General features: G+C 42.1%; 1 protein-coding gene across 3 annotated transcripts in view; it reads left to right on the top strand.

Annotated features, from left to right (window-relative positions):
- The window catches only part of PLCL2 (phospholipase C like 2), a 164,031-nt gene that overhangs the window by 90,515 nt on the left and 49,837 nt on the right, over positions 1 to 23,679 (top strand). For 2 of the 3 annotated variants that reach the window (XM_070433347.1, XM_070433346.1), the window contains exons 3-4: positions 7,529 to 10,015; positions 12,703 to 12,906. In XM_070433347.1, coding sequence (XP_070289448.1) covers positions 7,529 to 10,015; positions 12,703 to 12,906 — 2,691 coding nt within the window. Of the gene's footprint in view, positions 1 to 7,347; positions 7,412 to 7,528; positions 10,016 to 12,702; positions 12,907 to 23,679 lie in introns of all 3 variants that reach the window. The other variant, XM_070433348.1, reaches the window with a different exon arrangement.

The raw sequence follows: 23,679 nt of genomic DNA, 5'->3' as shown, positions 1-23,679 counted from the left end.
CTTGTTGATTTTCTGGATGATTTATCCACTAATAGAAATGGGGTAGTAAAGTCCCCTACTGTTATTTATATTGCTTTCTATGTCTCTCTTTATTTCGTTAATATTTGCTTTATATATTTAGGTGCTCCTACGTTGAGTTCATCAATATTTACAAATGTTATATCTTCTTGTTGGATTGACCCCCTTATCATTGAAATTACCAGGTCATCAAAAGGGCTACTGTTCTGACTACATCATCCAGCCAAGTAAGACATGGCTCATGCCCTCAAAAAGTTCACTTTCTACTTGAGGAGATAAGGCGAACCCACATAAAACAATTAGAGAACTCAAGACAATAATTAGGAGTTAAATTACATGGTAGAGACTATAAATACCGTGTGAGTTTGGAGAAGAGACAGCAGTTGAGGGCTGGACTACTACAGGCTCATGAATGGCTTTGAACTTAAAAGAATATTTTGCAGAAAGCTGTTTCCCCTTTGTGTGATTCATTATTTTCTTTATTTTTTGTTTGTATGACCTCATTGTCTTCCCTACTCGCACGCTCAGACACACACAATAATTTTATATGCCAAAATAAACCATTGGGTTAAAAAGCTCCAGAAAGAAGTTGTTTTTTCTCAACAAGATAATATAGAAAGGAAATATTAAATAAGATGACTGCATACTAAATTGTGGGTGAAGCAATTTTCCTTAAAATTTTTAATTTTAGAATGATTTTGAAAATATTAAAATTTCTGACGGAAAGAGCTACTGTTCTTCTTTCTCTGTGGTGGATGTGGCCTGAGGCAGTAGCTTTGCTTATGCACAGATCTCTCTGCAAGCTGTCTTTCTGAGTCCCGACTGCCCCTGAGTGGCCATAATTTTCTCTCAATGCCAAGCAATGGCAGATTTGAGGATAAAAAATAAAAAAAAATAAACTCTTCCTCCTAAACCATCCTGAAATAGTGAAGAACCAGTACAGTTTTTGGGGGGTGGGGAAGGGGAGATTGTAATTGTGAAGTTATTCTTAGAATTGATCATATTTGTAGCTAAAAATTCACATTATGTGATTTGACTTGCATACCTCTTGAAATTCAGTTTGACTTCTCAGACAGTTATTAACAAAGTTATGTAACCACATCTGGAAAGAGCTCTGCAGTATAGGAAGTCAGCAGGCTTTATAATGTGCTGGATAAGGAATTACCACATACACAGCTGAGGAGCACTGACAGTTTTCACACTGAAGTGGCCCACTTAAGTACCATTATTATAGATCATAAATTAAAATTCATTAGCATCAACGTTTTCACTGGGATGTAAAGTAGTGCCAGTGTAGTTTATAGGAGCTCAGTGCTAACCATTTTTTCATTACGAGAAAACCGATGGATTTTATTGCAGTTTACATTGGACACAGATGTGCGTTATGGCTTTATAAATTTACTTTGAGTAAATACTTCAGTCGTAGTCAAAGTGTTTGTCCAAAAGAGTGTTGTTGAAAGGGTTTACTCATTGTCTCTGCTCTGCCCTCAGCTTTCATCTGCAGGCCTGGGTCAGAAAGGCATCTCCTTCCAAGCTCTCTCCCCTCTTCCAGGTGCACTGCTGGCTTCTTGGTGCGAAGTTTCTGGTGGAATCGGGGGCCATTCCTGGTCCTTCTGGTCTAGGTATGGTCTTAGGCTGCCCTGTGCACCTGGGCCTCAGGGGCGGGACCTTCTGAGCATTCCTGCCCTGCTCACCAAGGCAGCCTCGCTCTGCTCTGCCTGTATCTGTGGTGAGTGTGGGCAGGAGACAGCGTTCTGGCTCCCTCCTGGTGGTAGCAGAGCTCTGCTTGTATGGTGCAGGCTCCGGAGTCCAAGAGGTCCTTCTACACTAGTAGATCTTTGCCTGGCTGTACAGGAAGATGGAACTAAACGTTCTGCTAAATGTGAAGTGGTCTCTATGTCTTATCTCTCCTTAGAAGGGCTCATCATTCTGGAATCAGCTCTCTTGGTTGCCTTGTGACCACAGTTCTGTGTTGGGTACAGGAAAAGTTATGATTTTATAGGTAGTCTGGCTTTTTCTTGTTGGAGTGGGAGTGACCTTTCCTTTTGGCTTTCTTCATTGGAAGCCATCATCTGAGGAGGAGTTAGCTTTGGGGATTCAGTAGAGGGCATCATGGAAGAGGAGACCCACAAGGAGAGGCATCCGTGGGCCAAGTGGCTTTCTGTTATTTGCCATAAAGGCCCTTCCACGTGAATGGAAAGCAGTATTTGACCATCCCTAGATTTTCTTCAAGTTATTTTATTCTTTTTCAATTTATCAGATCTTATAAAATGGCTTTCAGAGTGACTGCTTTTGTTCCACATCCCCCCCCCCCCCTTTTTGCTCATCTTGGACAGCACATCAGAGTTTTTAAGGTGTGTGAGAAACCTCGCAGAGCAGCCCCGATGTGCCCGATGACTGACTCTTTCAATGCAGAGTTATTGTTATTGAGCTGAAGAAAGGGCAGGCCTCGCTGTGCTTCTTTAATGAGCCTCAAGTATTTCTGGTTTTGTTTGTTTGTTTGTTAAGGATATAAATTTCCTTAAACCCGCGTTTCTCGAGTCTCTTTTATCCTAAACCCCCTTCAATAAGCATAAAGATCTCTTACTCTTCCTTGATGCTATTTATAAATCAAAGTAAATAACTGAACTCAAAACAAAGCAGGAGAAATGCTCCTACTTCCACACCACATTCCCTTCCCTCCCCCTTCCCCATTGTTATGTCCCCACTCCCTCGCCAGGATCACCCTCATGGACTACTTGCTGAACTTGGGCCTGGACTCCTCCACTGTTTTTGCCAATGCATTGAATCTGGATATTAACTCATCATTTTCTCGTGAGGTTTACTGGAAACAAGTCAGTTCTGAAATGCAAGAGCAGTGCAGGTAGGATAGAGGAGGCAATTCTCGAGGCTCCACCCTCAGATAGCTTTCCTCGGCTCCAGAATGAGCTGGATCCCTTGGCTCAGTGCCATGCACGTTGTTCCCAGCGGAAGCAGCAAGGCACGCCTATTGGTTATCTCACTTTGGGATGAGAATCTATGAAATTGCCCACACCTATTTGTGAAATTGCTACTACCTCTCAACTATCCCAGATGGTAGTTTCAATGCCCAAAAGGTAGTGGTAAGCTTCTATTACACAAAGTGGGCAGTCTTGTTAGAAGTATGTATGTTTCTCCATAGAGCTCAATATGGCTACTTCCGTTTCTGATGTTAAATATAAGCCCTGTAAAATGTTAATTCTTCGTGAATTTGCTGTGGTTAGTTTGCTCAGCCTCTTTCTAGCTCATTGGTTTCTTAAAGTCAGTCCTGGTACAAAATTGTTATTCTGTAAGTAAGTGTTGGTTAAAAGTATAGCTGAATCTTTAAACCTCTTTCCAGGTCAAAATGTTATGATTATCTTGATCTAGAATTCAGAATTTCAGGGTTGCTAAGGAGGTGGGTTCTTTTGGTTCAGACTGAACCTGTGATTTGTGTTCTTCCTTTTGATGATACTAAGTGCCGACAGAGCAGCAGAAATGCCCCCACGGACCAAGTTTACATTCTGTTGTTTTCACCACTGAGAAGCTTTAGGTGACAAGTACTTACACTATAAGAGTCAGCTCTGAAACTATTTCTATGGGGTGTCCCCCAAACCACTCATAAAAGGCAGTGTTTATTAAAATACATTTCATTTTAAAAATTGAGCTGACAGCTATTAAAGTGTATATACATTTTTGGTAACACCCTGTGTAATTATTTTGAAGCACCTCCATCTTAGCAAAAACTTTTGGGTTATTTTTTCATTTGGTTTTAGTGATTGATGCATATAAGTTATATGCATTTAGTTTTCTTTTAGTTAAAAATACTATATGTATAGCACATGTAGTTGAATCATTTTTCATTGTTATATTTAAACTAATATTAAGAGGCAACATGGAAAATAGATTCGAGCTTTGATACTGACCAGCTGCTTAGCCAATCACCACTGGGTGAAAAAGTGAAAGCCAGGTAGATGAGCTGGAGTGGGATAAGGGCCTGGAGGGCCTGGATCTCCTGCTGTTGAACCTCAATTCTCCTTCCCTCCTGCACCACTGCTTTTGTCCTCTTTCCTTTCCTCTTGGCAGTGAGGACCAGCTTGCCTTCCCATCCAACTGTTGCTTCCACCCAGTGATTCCAGTCCATCCAATGATGAGTTCTTTCTGGTCTCTAAGCAAGCTACTCCTCTATCAGTGTTTCCTGATAGCTTTATCTGCTAGCAAGCAAAGAGAAACAGACCTTCTCATTCAGGCCTCGGAGCTGTGGAGAGGACAGGGTGGTTCTAGACAACAGCAGACTGAGGGGAAGAAGAGATAGGAAGTGTCTGGTAAGGGGAGACCCTGCTGTCATTGCAGTAGCCTGTGCTAGGGTGACCGGCATGTTCACGTGTCTGCAGTCGATGGTCTGAAGTCACTGGTCATGGCCTGGGCTGGCTTGTGAAAAGCAAAGCAATGTTTTGAAAGCTGCAAACATGGTGTTTAAGCTGCCGACTGCCCTCCCCATGGATGTGGGTGTGTGAGCATGTATGTTATGTTATTAACCTACTTTGCAATAACAGGGACCTAGGAAATTACAATATATCATTTGTAATAAATTAGAAAGTGGTAGTTGAATACTGGTCAATATGTTTAAAATAACAGAATGAAAGATTACAGTGTTGAAAAATGAGATCTATATTTTTAATGAATAAATGGATAAGCACCTCCATTTATCTTTGTGACATATTTTTCCAGTAGCACTTTTGGGTATAATTTATAAAGATAAAATTTCCTTAATTATTATGTTGCTTTTATTAAAGGTAAGTGTGGTGTATGTGTTTTAAAGATAAAGACAGCCTTCATTCAGAAAATAGGAAATGTATACATTGGTTTCATGCCCTTATGCCTGGCTGGTTACAAATTTTATGCTAACTTGCTTGAATAGGTAGAATAAAATCTGCACATTAGGTTTTGAAGCAGTTATAATACAATATATCTTATGGATGTAATTACCACAGTTTTTATGTCTTTGCACTTTATTGTTCTAAGGTTGCAGTTGTAAAGAAGTACTCCGCCTTGTGGCTTTTATGTTTTATCTTGGCATTCAAATCACAAAAGCCTCTATGGTTCATTTTGAAACTTTAAGGGAAATGATACCCATATGATTTAAAGTTTAAGCTTAATTACCTTCTGCAAATTGCTTTTGGAGTCTAGGTAGTCAAAAAGTAAAAGTGGTTTTAAATTTGAGAGATAGAGAATAGCATAATTGCTTTTTAGAGATTTTATTAAAAATAGATTCTCCCCAGGGCAGGAAAGTTAGCATTGCCTTTGTATAACATTTTCTTGCTTTTTTAAAAAAAATATGTTTTTATTGATTTCAGAGAGGAAGGGAGAGGGAGAGAGAGATAGAAACATCACTGATGAAAGAGAATCATTGATTAGTTGCTTCCTGCACACCTCCTACTGGGGACCTTGTCCGAAACCTGGCCATATGTTCTTGACCAGAATTGAACCTGGGACCCTTCAGTCCACAGGCTGACTCTCTATTCACTGAGCCAAACCAGCTAGGGCCATGCTCTTTTCTTTATTGCCATGAAAGTTATATAATCCCAATCTCCATCTCTCGTCCTTATTTATGAATATGATCAATTACTGAAATTTTATCACAAATTCCATGCCCATCCTTAAAGGCAATATCATGTTTCAGGTTAGAATTGTGAAAGGTGTTGCTCTAGCCAGTATTACTCAATGATTAGAGCATCGGTCCATGCATTGAAGGGTCTCGGGTTCGATTCCCAGTCAAGGGCATGTGCCTGGGTTGCAGATTTGATCCCCGCACCAGTGGGGGCACATTCAGGAGGCAACCAGTTGATTATCTTTCTCTCCCTCTCTCTCCTTTTCTCCCCCGCCCTCCCTCCCTTTCACTCTTTCTAAATATCAATGGAAAAAATATCCTAGAGTGAGGATTAACAATAACAACAAACTGTGAAAGTTGTTGTGAGGTCATTTGAGCAATTATGTTTTAAACTAGAGGCCCGATGCACGAAATCCATGCAAGGAGCTTGGCCCTCACAGCCGCGGCAGCTTGCAACCCCAGCTTCATCCAGAAGGTCGTTCGGCTGTCCAGTCTAATTAGCATATTATGCTTTATTATTATAGATAATAAAGGTATCCCTACATCAGCGGTTCTCAACCTGTGGGTCATGACCCCTTTGGCGGTCGAACGACCCTTTCACAGGGGTCACCTAAGACCATCCTGTATATCAGATATTTACATTACAGTTCATAACAGTAGCAACATTACAGTTATGAAGTAGCAACGAAAATAATTTTATGGTTGGGTCACAACATGAGGAACTGTATTTAAAGGGCCAGAAGGTTGAGAACCACTGCCCTACATGAAAGGACTTTCATCCACACATAGATGTGGTGTCCACTTCTAAGGTGGGCACCTGTTCCATTGTGTAGGGAAGTTGAGGATGGTGTTACTAGTGTTGTAAACTTCTTTAGAAATAGATGCTGCCTGTAATTTTTCACTTGGTAGTATTAATAATCTGTTAATATTGGAAGTACTTTGGTGACACATTCTGAGCATTAGCCTGGTTCATGGTAATCAGTTTTATTAAATCAACTCTGGAATTTTAGAGGCACCTCCCACTGCACTTGTAATCGAGACATTCCACTCAGATTTAACAAACCTGCAGCAGTAACACCGTATCTATCGACATATTTAGGACCAGGAATAATCTAAGATGAGATTCGGGAGGGCCAGGGATTTCTGCTGGAATCCCAGTGTCTACTTATTTATTACTACATGGTTTCTACTGAGCTGGTTTTGGTCATTTGTTCTGTATAGTTTCCAGAAATAGCTCAGACATTGTAGTGATTCAAAGTGGTCAGGAAGTGGTTTTCAAACTTTAGTGTACATCCCCATCACCGTGTTGCCTAAAATGCAAATTCCTGGGCACCGCCCCCTAGAGATCTGGTACCATGAGCGTGGGAATCTGCATTTTATCCAGGGAGTTCTGAGGCAAGTGGTCTAGTGACAACCCTTTGAGAAACATTTGTGTAGGAAATGTATGTACAAGCAGGCTGCTTCCTGGGTGTCTGACCTGTGCAAATGTAGGCCCCCCCCATTCGGAAGGGCCCTGCACGTGGCTTGTTGTTCTTCTCTTACCTTCTTGAATTGTTAATAATTTTTGAACAAGCAGTCCTGCATTTTCATTTTTCCCCGAGGCCTGCTAATTGTGTAGCCAGCTCTCTATACAAAGGTTTTATTGGATGTTACTGAAATTGTTTCTTGGTACCCATGAATTGCAGTTGTTCAATAATGATTTCTTCCCTGTTTGTGTTCAGCTGAAATGCCAAGACAACTTTAAACTTTAGAAGTCAATGAGTATCATTCATCATAGGACATAGGGTAGGAAAACCTAATAGTATGATTTTTTTTCTCAAGACAATTAAATATTTATTCCTAGTCTTGAACATAGAAGCCTATGTTTATGTTATTCTGATACACTATTTCTTTTTCTCCTAGGATGGCACAAAACAGAAAAGAGAACGGAAAAAGACAGTCTCATTCAGCAGCATGCCAACAGAGAAGAAGATCAGCAGTGCAAGTGATTGTATCAACTCAATGGTTGAGGGTTCAGAGCTCAAAAAGGTTCGCTCCAACTCTAGAATTTACCATAGGTATTTTTTATTGGATGCCGACATGCAGAGCCTGAGGTGGGAACCATCAAAGAAGGATTCTGAGAAGGCCAAGATTGATATTAAATCCATCAAGGAAGTGAGAACAGGAAAGAACACGGACATATTCCGCAGCAATGGCATTTATGACCAGATATCTGAAGATTGTGCGTTTTCTGTCATATATGGCGAGAATTATGAGTCTCTTGATTTGGTTGCCAACTCTGCAGATGTTGCGAACATCTGGGTTACGGGACTGCGGTACCTAATTTCTTATGGAAAACATACACTTGATATGTTAGAAAGTAGCCAAGACAACATGAGGACTTCCTGGGTTTCACAGATGTTTAGTGAAATTGATGTAGATAACCTTGGACACATAACTCTGTGTAATGCGGTGCAGTGTATCAGAAACCTCAATCCTGGCTTAAAAACCAGCAAAATTGAGCTTAAGTTCAAAGAATTGCACAAATCCAAGGACACAGCTGGTACTGAAGTTACAAGGGAAGAATTTGTTGAGGTTTTCCATGAGCTTTGTACTAGACCCGAAATCTATTTCCTTTTAGTTCAGTTTTCAAGCAATAAAGAATTCCTTGATACCAAGGACCTTATGATGTTTCTGGAGGCAGAGCAGGGTGTGGCACACATAAATGAGGAAATAAGCCTTGAAATTATTCACAAATATGAGCCATCCAAAGAGGGCCAGGAAAAGGGCTGGCTCTCCATAGACGGGTTCACTAACTACCTTATGTCACCCGACTGTTACATATTTGATCCGGAACATAAGAAGGTCTGCCAGGATATGAAGCAACCTTTGTCTCATTACTTTATAAACTCATCTCATAATACATACCTAATAGAGGATCAGTTCCGAGGCCCCTCTGATATCACAGGGTACATTCGAGCTCTTAAAATGGGTTGCCGGAGTGTTGAATTAGATGTATGGGATGGGCCAGACAATGAGCCTGTCATCTACACGGGCCACACCATGACCTCTCAGATCGTCTTCCGCAGTGTCATTGACATTATTAACAAGTATGCATTCTTCGCTTCAGAGTACCCGCTCATCTTGTGTTTAGAAAACCACTGTTCCATTAAGCAGCAGAAGGTAATGGTCCAGCACATGAAGAAAATTTTAGGAGACAAGCTCTATACAACATCCCCCAATGTGGAGGAAACATACCTACCATCCCCAGATGTCCTGAAAGGGAAGATATTAATAAAAGCAAAGAAGCTGTCCTCCAGCTGCTCTGGAATGGAAGGAGATGTGACTGATGAAGACGAAGGAGCCGAAATGTCTCAGAGGATGGGAAAAGAGAACTCGGAGCAACCCAACAGTGTGCCTGCGAAGCGGTTTCAGCTCTGCAAAGAACTGTCCGAGCTGGTGAGCATCTGTAAGTCAGTCCAGTTCAAAGAATTCCAGGTGTCCTTTCAGGTTCAGAAGTACTGGGAGGTCTGTTCCTTTAACGAAGTGCTCGCCAGCAAGTACGCCAACGAGAATCCAGGGGACTTTGTAAACTACAACAAGCGTTTTCTCGCTCGGGTTTTCCCCAGCCCCATGAGGATTGACTCTAGCAACATGAACCCTCAAGATTTTTGGAAATGTGGCTGTCAGATCGTAGCCATGAACTTTCAGACGCCGGGACTGATGATGGATCTGAACATCGGCTGGTTTAGTCAGAATGGGAACTGTGGCTATGTCCTTCGGCCAGCCATCATGAGGGAGGAAGTCTCCTTCTTCAGCGCCAACACAAAAGACTCTGTCCCAGGAGTCTCACCTCAGCTTCTTCACATCAAAATCATCAGCGGGCAGAACTTTCCCAAACCCAAGGGGTCAGGTGCCAAAGGTGATGTGGTGGATCCTTATGTCTATGTGGAAATCCATGGAATCCCTGCCGACTGTGCAGAACAAAGGACAAAAACAGTGCACCAGAATGGAGACACTCCCATTTTCGATGAAAGCTTTGAATTTCAAATCAACCTCCCGGAACTGGCCATGGTGCGCTTTGTGGTACTAGATGATGACTACATTGGGGATGAGTTTATTGGCCAGTACACGATTCCCTTTGAATGTTTACAGACGGGCTACCGCCACGTCCCCCTGCAGTCACTGACTGGAGAGGTCCTAGCACACGCCTCTTTGTTTGTCCACGTGGCCATTACTAACCGAAGAGGAGGAGGGAAACCTCATAAAAGGGGCCTTTCTGTGAGGAAAGGGAAGAAATCCAGGGAATATGCATCTTTGAGAACACTGTGGATTAAAACTGTAGACGAGGTATTCAAGAATGCCCAGCCCCCTATACGGGATGCCACAGATCTGAGAGAGAACATGCAGGTATGTTCTTGTGTTTCAGTGTTTACCCAATGGTTTTCCTTCTTAGTGCATGCATGTAGTTCATGTATATATTGGAGGGCTGTTTTTTTGTTTTGTTTTGTTTTGTTTTACCATAGTATATTTGATTTTAAATTATTTGTAAATTCCAGTTGCTTATTAGAATTTTTACCACTAGTCTCATTTTTTTTTATCATTTAGACTTTTAAAACCATAGTTGGTATTGAGAATGTTGATAACATGTTCAAATCATCCAGTCTCCTTGTTGTCTCACACTCCACATCCTACTTTCTTTTAATTAATGCTTAACAGTACCCCATATTTTTCTGGTAGTGTACATGGGAATCTGTTTTTTTCTGGATATTCCTTAGCTGGGACACAAATTGATGACCTATTAGAATAAAGGGGATGTGTTCCAGTTCTTTTTTTATGGAGCTGTTCTTTGGGGGGAAATAGCAAGCACTTAAATAAGCCAATGTGTTTGCCTTTTGAGCCTCCTCTTGATTGTAGAGGACAGCTATTTAATTGTCTAAGTAAAAGGCATGTGGTGTGTATATCAATTACAAGACTAATGATTGCCACTGAATTATATAATGGCTAAAAGCAATCAGGAATGATGAATATAATTAAGGATCGTCCACATGTCTAGCAGTATACTAGGACCCATGAGTAACACAGAAGTGGGCAGTGAGGGCACCTCACAGGGATACCAGCCCTGACCGGTCCCAGGGTGAAAAGTGCTGTGAGCATGACAGCTGCTCAGCGTGCATTTATTTAATAAACATATATAATAAATTAGCTGATTACGTGTGTGTGTGTGTGTGTGTGTGTGTATACAGGGTGGGGCAAAAGTCGGTGTACAGCTGTGAGTACATGAAACACAGTTTCTTCTTGTATTATTATTTATTAATTGTTGTATTATTTTCCATTTAAACAACTGCAAACCTACTTTTGCCCTACCCTGTATATAACTATTATAAGAAGAATGCCATCAGCAAGTAAAATCTAACTCAGAAAAATTCAATATATTTCACTCTTCTACCAATTCTGTGGATACTTCATTAATAAATAGACCTTCCCTCAATAGAGAAATTTTATTCTCTTTATTTCAAAGTAAAAGCATACCAGCAATGTGAAGGGTTTTCCCCTCTTTCTGAGGGTGAGAATGGCTTGGTAAAGTCTGAGCTCTGAGCAAGCCACATTGTCCCCTGCCCCTCGGAAGGCTGCTGTGGTGCAAGTGGGGACCTGGCGGAGCTTGGGCATCATCTTTCCAGAACCTGTGTCTGCTCTGGACCCGACAGAGCAGTTGGTGGTGATGTGCAGTGAACACCACGCGCAGCAGCCTAGGCCAGGAGGATGCGCAGTGAACACACAGATGACTTTAGCTGGGGGTGGGCCAGGAAGGGAAATGGGCCCTGACTGTACGCAGGTGAATAAACAAGCAGGACAACTGCCAACACAGCAAGAGCCGTGAAGAAAGTAAACGGAGGTGAGAGTGATGCAGAGACTCCACTCAGACATGACAGTTGTGATTTATTGCTGTAAGCAGTCAGCACTGAAGTGCTTTTGAGCCAGATGACCTGTGGTGTGATGTCCATGTTTAAAGCAATATGAATAAAAGAAAATGTTTAAAAACATTTTTAAAAGATAAAACTAAAGTGAGCCACTCATTTGTAAGAACCGGAGAATTAGAGAGAGGAAGGCACAGGAGTCGGCAGGCCCGGATCCCTCCCCACTGGCCGCCATGCTCAGCCCAGGTCAGGGCCCAGTGGGCCTGGAATGGTAGCCGGGCTCACTTTGATTATAGTTTACCTGCTTTTATAGAACACTGATTAAAATCAACAGATTTCAAGTAAAATCTTGACTCCTTCACTTACCAGCTGTGTGGCCTTAGACAAATAACAGAGAGGCTATAGCGGAGGCTGTTTCCTCATCCACAGCATGGCTTGTTGAGAGGAGTAAGTGAGGTGATTTGTAGCAAACACGCCTGCTGTCGCCTTGCACTGGGTAAGTGCCCAGAGACTGCCAACTGCCAGCTCAGGGCATTGGACAGTGTTGAAGGGCTTTCTGTAATGGGTATTGTAATGGCATGTCTCTGATGAGCAGGAAGAAGAGAGGGGGCGGGAGGGAGAAGCATTGAGGTCCCTGGTGGCACTAAGCAGGGAAGGCCGTGGGTAACCAAGGTCTCCCGCTGGGCAGACCTCACAAGAACTGCAGCGTCCTCCAAGTTCCTGTAGGTTTGGAACCAGCTCCTGCCTCACAAATATTCCTTTCCTTCTTGAGTGGCTAGCATACTTGATACTTATTTTAAGCCTGATATTTTTTTTCTTAATGTGTACCTTTTTTGAATGCAGACACCGTTCTTTTTGTTCCCTCATAATTGCATATCAGCCTCAGCACTGCTCTGAACTTTGATCGGAAAAGAGGCTTTGCCCTTGGGAAGAATTTAACTTGTTTGCAGTTTCTGTAATTTTGATAAATTGGTATTATAAATATCTATAACTGTATTTACTTTGGAAAACAGCCATTTTTCCCAGGAAAAAATAATCAATAGCCAACTCTGTCATGGCATTGCTAACAACTGTCATACTAGGCACTTCAAGTATAGTCAAGTGTACCGAATATAATATCCATGAGAAATTAAAACCGCTGATTAATTACAAAGTGCCTCCTTCCTTTCTACTTAACAGAATGCAGTGGTGTCCTTCAAGGAGCTGTGTGGCCTCTCCTCTGTGGCCAATCTCATGCAGTGCATGGTGGCTGTGTCCCCCCGCTTTCTGGGGCCGGATAACACGCCCCTGGTGGTCCTGAATCTCAACGAGCAGTACCCCACGATGGAGTTGCAGGGGATCGTGCCTGAGGTTCTAAAGAAGATAGTAACAACTTACGACACAGTGAGTCGTTTTGTACTTTACGTAGCCTGCTTGAGAGGGTGTCTTAAGGTCATACTCCAGATACTTAAGAGCTCTTGCTAAGGTGTGCTCTCGTATTTCATGCTTCATTGACCTGTGCTGGAAAAACTATTCTCTGACCTGCGGGATTGGAAGGAGTTTAGTCTTTTGGTGTTGTTTTAGAAAGCCAGATTCAGAGACTTTTGCCTCAATTGGATTTGATAATAGATTGCTTTGTAATAACTATATCTGAGTAGATTTCTAAAGTACATACTATTTTCCACATACATATAGTAAAGAGTATTTTTTATCTTCCTCTGCAACCAGCCATGGATTCACTCATTTTGTTTTGTTTTCATTTTTCAAACTGGTAAAGGTGAGAAATTTAATGCTTAAAAAAAGTACATTATAAGTGCCCTACGGGGCAGGTGCATCCGTCACAAGCTCTGTCCGGTGTAGTGGTTTTCTTTCGCACAGCAGGTGCTCTGAGACACGTATAATCTGTAATCAGCGGAACATTAATGCGATGTCCTCGGGAGACCTGGACTATTACAGATTTGCTCTTACGGTGAATCTGGCATTTTCTTAGTCACATCCTGCTCATATTGTACTTTTTGACTTAACGTAACTCAAAGGGAGAACTTAGTGGGTGAACTACACCCATTTTAAGCTCACCATGTAGTTGAAGCTCTCCGAACTTATGAGTGCTGGCAGCTGCTCTCCAGCCTGTCAAGGTTAAGGTTGGTGTTGGACCCTCCCACCCAGTGGGCCAGGCTGTCACCTTTTGCTGTTCAAGGTGCTCAGGGGCAGGAGGCCTCCCCTCCTCACTGAATGCACAGGCTAAGCCCACAGAGCACTAGGCTTCTTCCCATGTGGCCTGCCTCGGTCAAAACCAAAACAAGGTTGCTATCATGTACTTCAACAAAAATAGTTTTAAGTGTTTTGTAAATTGATCTGAAAGCTGCAATTCAGAGGGATTTGTACAAGTTAAGGGAAAGAAAAAAAACACTTTAGGTCAGCGTTTCCCACAGTGTGTTCTGGGGAACCTTGGTTTCTTAGGGTCTTAGTAAATGTCACATGGGAGCAAAGGTTCCATGGTGAAACAATTTGGGGAAATACTGGTTTGAACAAATTAATCAGATGCCTTTATTGCAGGGCTTCTCAGGGCCTTTTATTTGCTGGCACAATGCATTCCCGAGAGGGTGATGGACATAGTATGCCCTATTTCACAAATTGACTTGACCATGGGGTACTATATCCCAACACAACATTTCCAAAGAACTTTTGTTCTTGATTTTCTTCACTTCTTGGAAGTAAAAGTCAGAAGAATGGAATGTTTTAAATAGCTTATCAGTTCATACCTTTAAAAAAGTGGTATTTGATCTTTTTCTTACACAATGGCCACACTTTGTAGCAGATGCTTTTTATCCCTGCCATTTCCAGCTTAGAGTTCATGGTCGTATAAGAGCTATACAGGACTGAACACTGGACACTGCAGGCAAACTCCGGAGAGTCAGCCAACCTGCAGGTGGAAGGCAGGCCAGGGGCATGTACCTGATAAACATTGGGGGAGCAGCGTGCTGGCCCCTTTCCTCGGGGAACGTCCAGTCTACTGGAAGGTAGTGGAGGCAGCTGGGAGTGAAATCAACACAGGAAGCTTATGCTGAGATTCCTGTGTGTGAGGTTGGGGTGTGTGTGGTGGTGGTGGGGATGTGGGGGGGGATATAGGGAAAAGAGGTAAATGTGGAAAAAATTGAAGAGTTCTTTCATGCTGTGACCCAGGCTACCTAGTTAGTTCCCAACTCTTTAAGTTTTATATTTGTAAATGCTTTTTAATCTTAAGCCACTAGACATTTTACAGACCTATTTCACTGACCCAAATCTGACATGACTTACCCCCTAGGTGTTTCACTGTTTGCTGTGGCAGTCACACAGTGATATTTCTTCATGGGGACCTTCCTGAGAGCTTCCTGTGAGTGTGGTGGGGGTTGCCCTACGCAGGTGGTAACAGGGTGGACTGGAAAAGGGTCAGTACCCAGGACCTGGTCCGGGGGCAGAGTGCCGATCCAGAGCAGGAGGGTGACCATGGCTAGGTTCTCGGGCCTGAGTACTAGCCCTTGTCCAGTCTACCCTGTTATTGCCTCCGTAGGGCACCCACCACAGTATTGGGCACAGGAATCGGTCCGTGTTCCCTGGTTCCTCTTCCCGGACTGGTAGTTGATAACACTTATTAGGTAACTCTTATGTGCATATAATGTCAACAAAGTGCATTGTTGTAGGAGTGATAAGACAGAAGGTATTAGCTTGTTTAATTTTTTAAATTGTTAAATGACTCTTATGTGATCTCTAATTGAAATAGCTGTGCTGCCTAGTGCCCCTAACTTTATCGATTAGCTCTGTTTTTCATTCCATCTGATAAGTTAAGCTATAAAATATTTAGTGAATTCAAATTATTGTGATTTGAACTTTAAAAATTGGAATTTTCCTACAGCAGTATTATAATTCTTACAATATTTTGCAGTCCTTTTTTAGTGACTTAATGGTCTCTCACCTTGTGACAATGGTTAAATATTGATGGGAAATGTACTATGGTCTGGCACAGCCTGTAACGTTAACTGTAGCTCTTTATTTTTGTAATGTTGTGTTGAACTTAACCCAAAATTAACCTTAGAAATAAGCTCTTACTTCATTTTGTTGACTGCCCATCTGTAATTAGGAGACTGCAGATGAGAAGTGAGGGCAGCGTAGGAAATCCCCTGCAGAGTTCCTTGTCCCTGCCATCTGCACGCTGAAGCCTCGCCTCCGGTGAGGACGGCCTGGTGTCTCCTCAGGGTACAGATGTGTGCTAATGCTGTCGAGGTTGTGACGACTGTTCAGAGTCTAAACTCTTATTAATAAGCTAGTGTGTGGGGAATACGCCAGTGTCTGTGAGAAAAGAGGCTGCGGAGAAGGAATTGATGATGGAAACGGGAACGTGTAAGCCCCTGTGGAGACTAGAAAGAAAGCTCAGGCATAGAGTGCCACATCCCAATTTCCCTGAGATGACCCTGTCGAAACACCTGCTGTCCCAAGTGTAATTATTAATAACTCTCCCTCTAGCTCTTAAAGTGTCTCTATGTAGATCATTAGCTGTAAGGTCACCATTACTGTGGCCCCTCGATTGTTCTAATGATTCCTGTGATTGCCATCAACAAACAGATCTTCACAACTGCCCAACGGTGGTTTCACCCTATTTGTGATACCTTCTTGGTCCTGGAAGTGGTGAGGTTTGGGCCTGGGACCTAGATCAGGAAGGCAGGTGACAAAGCCATTCAGTGTGGTACACTAAAAATTTGTTAAGAGGGTAGAGCTCATGTTGTATTCGTATCTCTGTAAGGTGTTTTTAAAAGGAAAAATGGTTGTTTCTTGATTTGCTATAATTTTTATGGAATATGCTTTAGTGATTATAATTAAATTGAAGATGCAGTTGTAGGGAGGGAAAAGGCGAGAAGGGGGAAAAGAAAATGATGCCCACCTCTGTGACGGCAGCCTGGTTGTGCCTCTGCACAGCGGTGGACTCCCGGGCAGCCGCCATCTGTTCAGAGATTATACATGAATTCGTTCCTATGATTGCAGTTCCTTTGTTTGTTCTCTGGGGAATCTATTTATCCAATAGAGAACAGTACTTTTTTAGTGTCAAAAGGAGCAAGATGCTTTGTCTAAGAGGATGTTATTTGCTCTCTGTGGATGTTTTTTATATAAGTTACTGTCCCTTCTAACTCATGACTTTAATATTCCTTAAAGAGAAGCAAGGTTTTTTCAATCAAATATGCGAAATGAAAGATTTCTTCTTACACAGACTTGTTGGTAGTCAGCATACAACATCAGGAACACTCTGCTTTATGTTGTCGGTGTGGTTTCGTGTGTTTTGTCTTGCTTAATACAGTGGATAAATAAATCACACATCATAATTGATGGAGTCTGCCCATCTGGACCAAACCAGAGATGATCTGTCATACAGTTACTATTGCTCTCCATCTCCTGTGTGACACCTCTTATCGCTCTCCTGCCTCAGAACCTGGCATTAAAGCTTATTTTAATTGGAGGTATCAACTTTCCCAACTTTGTAACTGTAAAATAAAAGGCCAGACAGAATATTATGCTCTGGAATAAGACTGAGCTAAAAAGGGGGGAGAGAGGGCATGACGTTTCAAAATAGAAGCGTCACTGGCTGGACCTCCCCTTTCACCGAATTAAGCTACAGCCTTTGGGATTGTGCTCTTCCCTCTATAGCAGGATACATCCCCCATCCCCCCCCCCTTTTTTTATAGCTCAGTCTTATTCCAACTATTGCTTTTTAAAGGGGTAGAGCATCTCCAAGTTTGGCCATGACTGCTTCCAGACAAGTGGTGGAGAAGAGAGCATTCATGGGACCACTTAGGAAAGACTGATTGCGAAGAAGAAGGAGCCTAATGGCAGGAACAGATTGTGAAGCTGGTGGGGTCTCAATAAAAATTATTTTCCAGTGGAAACAAACAAACAAATAAAAAACAAAAGCGATTTCTCTGGAGTCATCAAAACCATGCAGCGGAGCCACTCCAGAACAGCTGCCAGGCCTATGGAAAGGGAAAGGAATGCTTACAGGAATGTGATGATAGCATCGCGTGTATCATCAGATCAGACGTAGTAGGCCGCCTGTCAGGAATCAGATGCGGGAGATGGGGGAACTTTTGGAAGATAGTCCTTCAGGGTGAGCACATGGTGGTGATTATAAGACTTTGTCTCTGATCCAGATTTCTAGGTGTACATGTCTCCATGGATACCAATGAGGAACACATATTTACACACATACACACACACATGCACAAAGTGCACATGTCAATACTAAGCTATGAACAATTGGGGGAAAAGGAGCATCTAGGGCTGGCGATCCTCTGGAAAGAGATGTCATCATAGAGCTGTTTTACACATTAAATTTGATACCCAGTTCCAAGATCTCTGGGAGGACAGAGATGAAAACCTCAGTGGGGATCAGCACGTTGTCCAATGTTGTCTTCAGACAAGAGATGATAAATGGTATGAAGCAAGCCACTGTGCCATCTGTCATATGAAGTCTGATTTAACTTTTCTAAGTAAGCCAGGACAGAACAACGAGGTGCTGCTGTTGGTAAATGAGAAGTGGGCGCCTCCTGGTGGCATCACTTCAGCTTGTGGGTGGACTTCATTTCAACCAAGGCCACGTGGTTTGGGGCCAAGTGTTTGTTGGGGTCTCCGTTGTTTTACTTTTCTGTTTAGAGCTTTATTATTGCTTTTTAACGGGATTGAGCAAGCTTGCTTGTTTTTAAAACACTTTATTTCCCTGTATCTGGTAGGAAATATGTATAAAATATGTCTGAAACCTAAAGCTCCAGAAAAATTAGGGAACTTCTTTCTGAACCTATGCGTTAGGCAAAAGAACAGTATTGCATCTTTGATAAAATAATATCATTGCAGAGCTGTAACCTTTTTTCTTCCTCTGTAAGAGCAGAGAAGTCACTTCCTGTGTTCCCACCAAATTCCATATTGGATTTGCTCTTGTATAATTCCTTCAAAGTTTATTTTTGACATATTCTCTTCTTGACTGCAAGCATTTTGTTTTTGTTTCTGCAGTGGCTAAAGGTACTTCCTTGAGTTGTTTGCTAAGTTCTTCTGTCAAGGACCCCTAGAGAAAATGAAAAAAAGGGACCGTATACATCTTTCAAATTCTGTATTTTCTCTATATTCTACACAGTTTTTTTGGTCAGTCACCATATGCACTGGCGGCTTTTCAAAACTGTGAGGAAGCGCTTAGCTTCCTCATCCTAGTTTACTCACTAACTTCTTGTCCCTGTTAAATGTTGAATAAATAAACTTTAATTGAGCGGACGAGGCAGTGCTGGCTGGCTCTCCATTCTGTGGCCATCATCCTAATTCAGCTTCTCATCACCTTAGGTCTGTGTGGCCGAGTTCGAGTTCAGAATTCACAGTTAACTAAGATGGCAAAGGAAATGTAGCTTTTCTGTCTCTCTTAGGGGGAGATGGGTATTCCTAAATTTTCATTTAGTTTGGTAAACTTGATCTGTGGCATTAATTTACAATATCCACTTTGGACTCTAAATGCTCAGCTCTTCAGGGAAAATGCTCAGTTTCTCAGACTCTCTTTCCCTCTGCTCCTCTGCAAAGCGGCCTCTGGGTGCCTGGAGGGGAACAGGTGCAGACAGACGTCTGTCTGTCTGTCTCCTTTCTGTGTCCTCACCTCTCACTCCCCATTCACCTTGAGTTTGGTCCATGTGGTGGGGGAAGTTCCTAGCTCCATCTCCAATCAGGATGCCAGAGGTGCCCCCCCTTTTCCTGCCCTGCTCCTTTCTCCTTCTGTCCCAGAGCTGCCAACCCGGGGTGCAGCCTTGGTAGCTGTAGGGGCTGTTTTGCCCACCCGAGAGGACGAAGCTCCACAGTTGGTGTTTGATATGTTAAAATAATTTAGAAAGTAGTTTCTCCTTGACAGAGCCTCACTTGCATGCCTGTCGTTTTGGTGGGAACCTGAATGAAAATCTAATTTGACCTTTAAATCTGAGAAGTGTCTTTGTTTTTATAAGGTAGCTGCTCCTGACCCAGACTCTGAAACTCGCTGTTTGAATAGGTGGAAAGCCCCCAGGGCAAAATGATTTCTAAACTATGGCAGCATATGTGGGAAAATAGCTTTACACGATCCCCATACACCTTTGTTACTGCTGTGGCCACCAGAGTACAGCATCCCCTCCCCTCTGCATTTGTCCTGTGGATTGTGGTAAAGACAAGCTTCCTGAAATTCCCCCTAGAGCAGTGGTTCTCAACCTTCCTAATGCCACGACCCTTTAATACAGTTCCTCATGTTGTGGTGGCCCCCAACCATAAAATTATTTTCGTTGCTACTTCATAACTGTAATTTTGCTACTGTTATGAATCGTAATGTAATTATATATGTGTTTTCCGATGGTCTTAGGCGACCCCTGTGAAAGGGTCGTTCGACCCCCAAAGGGGTCGCGACCCACAGGTTGAGAACCGCTGCCCTAGAGAAAGACCTGGATGTCTCAGAATGCAGCCAGGAGGTAGAGTTAGAGGTACAATGTGACAACTTTCAGAACTAGACCAGCTAAAGGGTGATCATCAAGACAAATAGAGGCAGAGTACCTTGACTGTTGTTAGGCAGGTGAGTAATATTCTTGAAGCTTTTTGGAACAGCGGCATCCCTTCAGTGGGTTTGGGTAGATGAAGAATGTATGTTAAGCCTAATAATTGCCAAGAAAGGAAAAGGGGGGGGGGGGGGCATGGGAATAACTTTAAGGACATGAACCTCATGCATGTATTCCTCTAGCAATTCATAATTTCCAGAATCAGAATTTTTTTATTTGCTCTCAAAACATGCATCCAACACTATTAATGCTATACCGCCTTTTAAAAATAAAAAGTTTAGATAGCATTCAGAATTGTTTGGCGTTAATGGTTGAAATCATTTCTGTAGTGTCTGCAGAGTGGAATCATCTCTACATCTTATTTTGTGGATGTGATTGCCCTCCTTTGTGGAAATCCATTTCAAACAGAAAAGCGATGATCAGAGACACAAAGAGCCTAATTGGCTCTCAGGGTGTGATAACTTGTATGTGTTGATGCAGCCCAAGTTCCAAATCCTTTCAGATTCCCAAAAATGAAGACGAGCTGACCTGGACCATGCATTTCTTAGCTCACTAATACATGCAGCCGGCTTCTCCACTGTTTGCGCCAGCCCTCTGGCTCCCTCACACCTTGGACCCAGGGGAGAGCTAAGTGTCTCCTCGTTCCTGTGTGCGGGTTGGCACAGAGGGGGCTGTGCCAGCATGTGGTGGCTACTTTGAAAGAGAAATCATTGTATTTATCTCCATCGCTGTGAGCTTGCAGAGACTGGGATAAAGCTTTGGAACCCTCCACTACAGGGCTCCACTTTGGAGCCCAGGTACTCTCTGGAAACACCCCATCAGTAAATGTACCTTCACTGTTTAACTTAGTTTCCCTAAAGGTGGCAACTTCTGGCCAGATGGGGACTTGGGGATGTGAAGCCTATGGTGTTTCTACATTCCACCTGCAAAGGTGGCTGCTTTGCCCTCTGAGCCTGCTGTTTGCCCTGGTGTCTGGCTCTGTCTGTGGTTCCGAATGCTCTCCAGCTAGTTAAATGGAGATAATTTGCCTGAGTGATTACTTTAACTGTGCTGGCTTTAAAGTGCTGGCCACAGTTAGCCAGTAAGAATCACACATGTGAGTTTCTTTTCAGAAGTGTTTTTTGTTAAAGATTCATTAAAAGGATAAATTGTTTATTATTTCATCCTGTTCCATAGTTGCTCATATTCGAGTTAGAGTTTAGAAAGCATGTACATTGCAGTGATAATGTAATTTTTTGTTCAGGATCTTGATGTTCTCTACATCATTCCCTGACTTTATACATGCAAGACCCACATCACAGATCAACTTGCTTTCATTCTTTCTTTCTTTCTTCCTTTCTTTTTCTTTCCTTCTTTCCCCTTTCCTTCCTTCCTTCCTTCCTTCCTTCCTTCCTTCCTTCCTTCCTTCCTTCCTTCTTTCCTTCCTTCCTTCCTTTCTTTCATTTTATTTTTTGTTGTTAATCCTCAACCGAGGATACTTTTTTTCATTAATTTTTTTTTTTGTAGAGACAATGGAAGGGAGAGGGAGAGGCAGAGAGAAACATCTGTGTGAGAGAGACACATCCATCGGTTGCCTCCTGCACGCACCATCAATTGGTTTGCCTCCTGCACACACCCTGACCAGGGCTGGGGAACCTGCAACCAAGGTTTGTGCCCTTGATCAGAATTGAACCCGGGACCCTTCAGTCTGTGGGCCAATGCTCTGTCCACTGAGCCAAACTGGCTAGGGCTTAACTTGATTTATTGCCACCCATTCTTGTGCGGTTTAGAATGGCATATGCTTTTCCATTTAGAAATTCACCAGTTTGCAAGTCCAGTTTGGAGTTGTATTGAAAAGATTGAAATTACATTAGATATATGTACAGAATTGTTAGTGATGGTATATAAATAGATCATTTTGTAAATGCAATGTTGAGCTCTTCTGTTTTCATGGATACATACTCTTTGGATGTACAATCACATTCTAGAAGACAACTCGCTAGGATATAGGATCATTTGGATGGAATTACCTTCATAAAATAAAGCTATTGAAATAACCAGTTTATATGAAAAATCATATATTTCAGAATTGTTTTTGAGAAAATGTAATTATAGGCACTTGAGCTACCTTCTGGCATTTTTTTCATGAGCAGTAGGCTGTACTCATTTCTGATCTTTTTTTCCTCTCTGTTATGTTCCTAGTCATGAACTGGGGAAAGAAATTGTAAAGGTGTTTTGCCACAGCCTATTGAGTAACGAGGCAGTGATTTTTCTCCGCAGCTAGGCAGAGTCCTATAAATAACATTTGGTGCGGTGTAAGCTTTGAAGCCTGTTTTGTTGATATGTTACATTTGGCTTCATGTTCATAAGATTGAAAAAATTCACTGCCTGCAGGGTCCTTGTTTCTCGTTGTCACATAGATGGGAAGGCTCACCCTCAACCTCACCAAACCTTTAATCAGCTCCTGCCTGTGTGGTGCCTTCCCCCTGTGGGGGCTGCAGGAATTGTCCCTTGGTTTTCTATTTTAACTGCTACCGGTTTTCATTCTCATCACTTATATCCCCCAAGGCTGCTGTGACATAATTAATGCCACTCACCCCACTATAATAACCACCTTTAATACCAGAAATCCGATTTTACTACCACACGAATTTATCAGAAATAACAATAACACTTAATAATGGTTTTAAAGTATTTTCTAACTTAATTAGGGCATTTTAAATTCTTAACCATAAAAAATTACTCTCACAGTAAACCGAGTGGGTGGACAATATGATGTGTTAAGATTTTACTCTACAAGCTTAATTATCAGTTAACTTAAAAATCACATGTTAAGTAGTTTAAACATTTATTTCCTACTAGATTTAGTATTAGGTTATTAGGGCTAAATGTTACAGATTTTTATATGGAGATTTTAAATGTGAGATCCTTTATCTACTTATAAAAGTCTACTTATAAAAATATGTAATTCAGTTTTGATTGATAATTAGATTTTGAAAATAGTGTTGATCATTCTAGTTTGTAATCATTACCATTCTATATTGGAGAGTGCTCAGGTGGAGTTAGACCCTCATTTATGTCGTTATGGGGCACAAAATAATTTTAACTTTTAAATCAGTTATCTGTGCCAAAAGCAGAACAAAAACCAGTCCCTGTTAGTACAAATGGCTATTTGAGCATTTAGCTAAATGTAACTGGGATGGGATGTCATACTTTTTCGTTGGTTTCCTAAAACTGAGCCCTATCTTTCTTGTGAGTCTGTGAAATGCAAACCTCAGTGTCCATTAAACGAAGTTTCACCCACTTCATATTCTGTGACCACTTCCCTGCTGCAATGGCAGAGCTAAGCAGTTGCAGCAGAAACTAAGCCTACAAGCCTAAAATATGTGCTGTCTGCTCCTTCGCAGAAGTTTGCCAGCCCCACAAAAAGGGTCAAGAGAAACGGGCCTTAAGGTAGTTCATTCAATGCACTGCTTTGCTTTTGCCAGCTTCAGTTGATTTTAAATATTTTCCCCCTAAAATTACGCACTCAGTGCATGTTAAATTTTGATCCATAAGAACATCAGTCTATCTGTTAGCCCGGTAGGAGGCGAGTGCTGTAAGCGCTTGAATACTCCAGGCCTGGGGA

Source organism: Myotis yumanensis, unplaced genomic scaffold (genome assembly GCF_028538775.1).
Source record: "Myotis yumanensis isolate MYYU_CA2020_CCGP unplaced genomic scaffold, mMyoYum1.0.hap1 SCAF_14, whole genome shotgun sequence".
NCBI classification, from domain to species: Eukaryota; Metazoa; Chordata; class Mammalia; order Chiroptera; family Vespertilionidae; genus Myotis; species Myotis yumanensis.
This window is presented reverse-complemented; position numbering and strand designations above follow the sequence as displayed.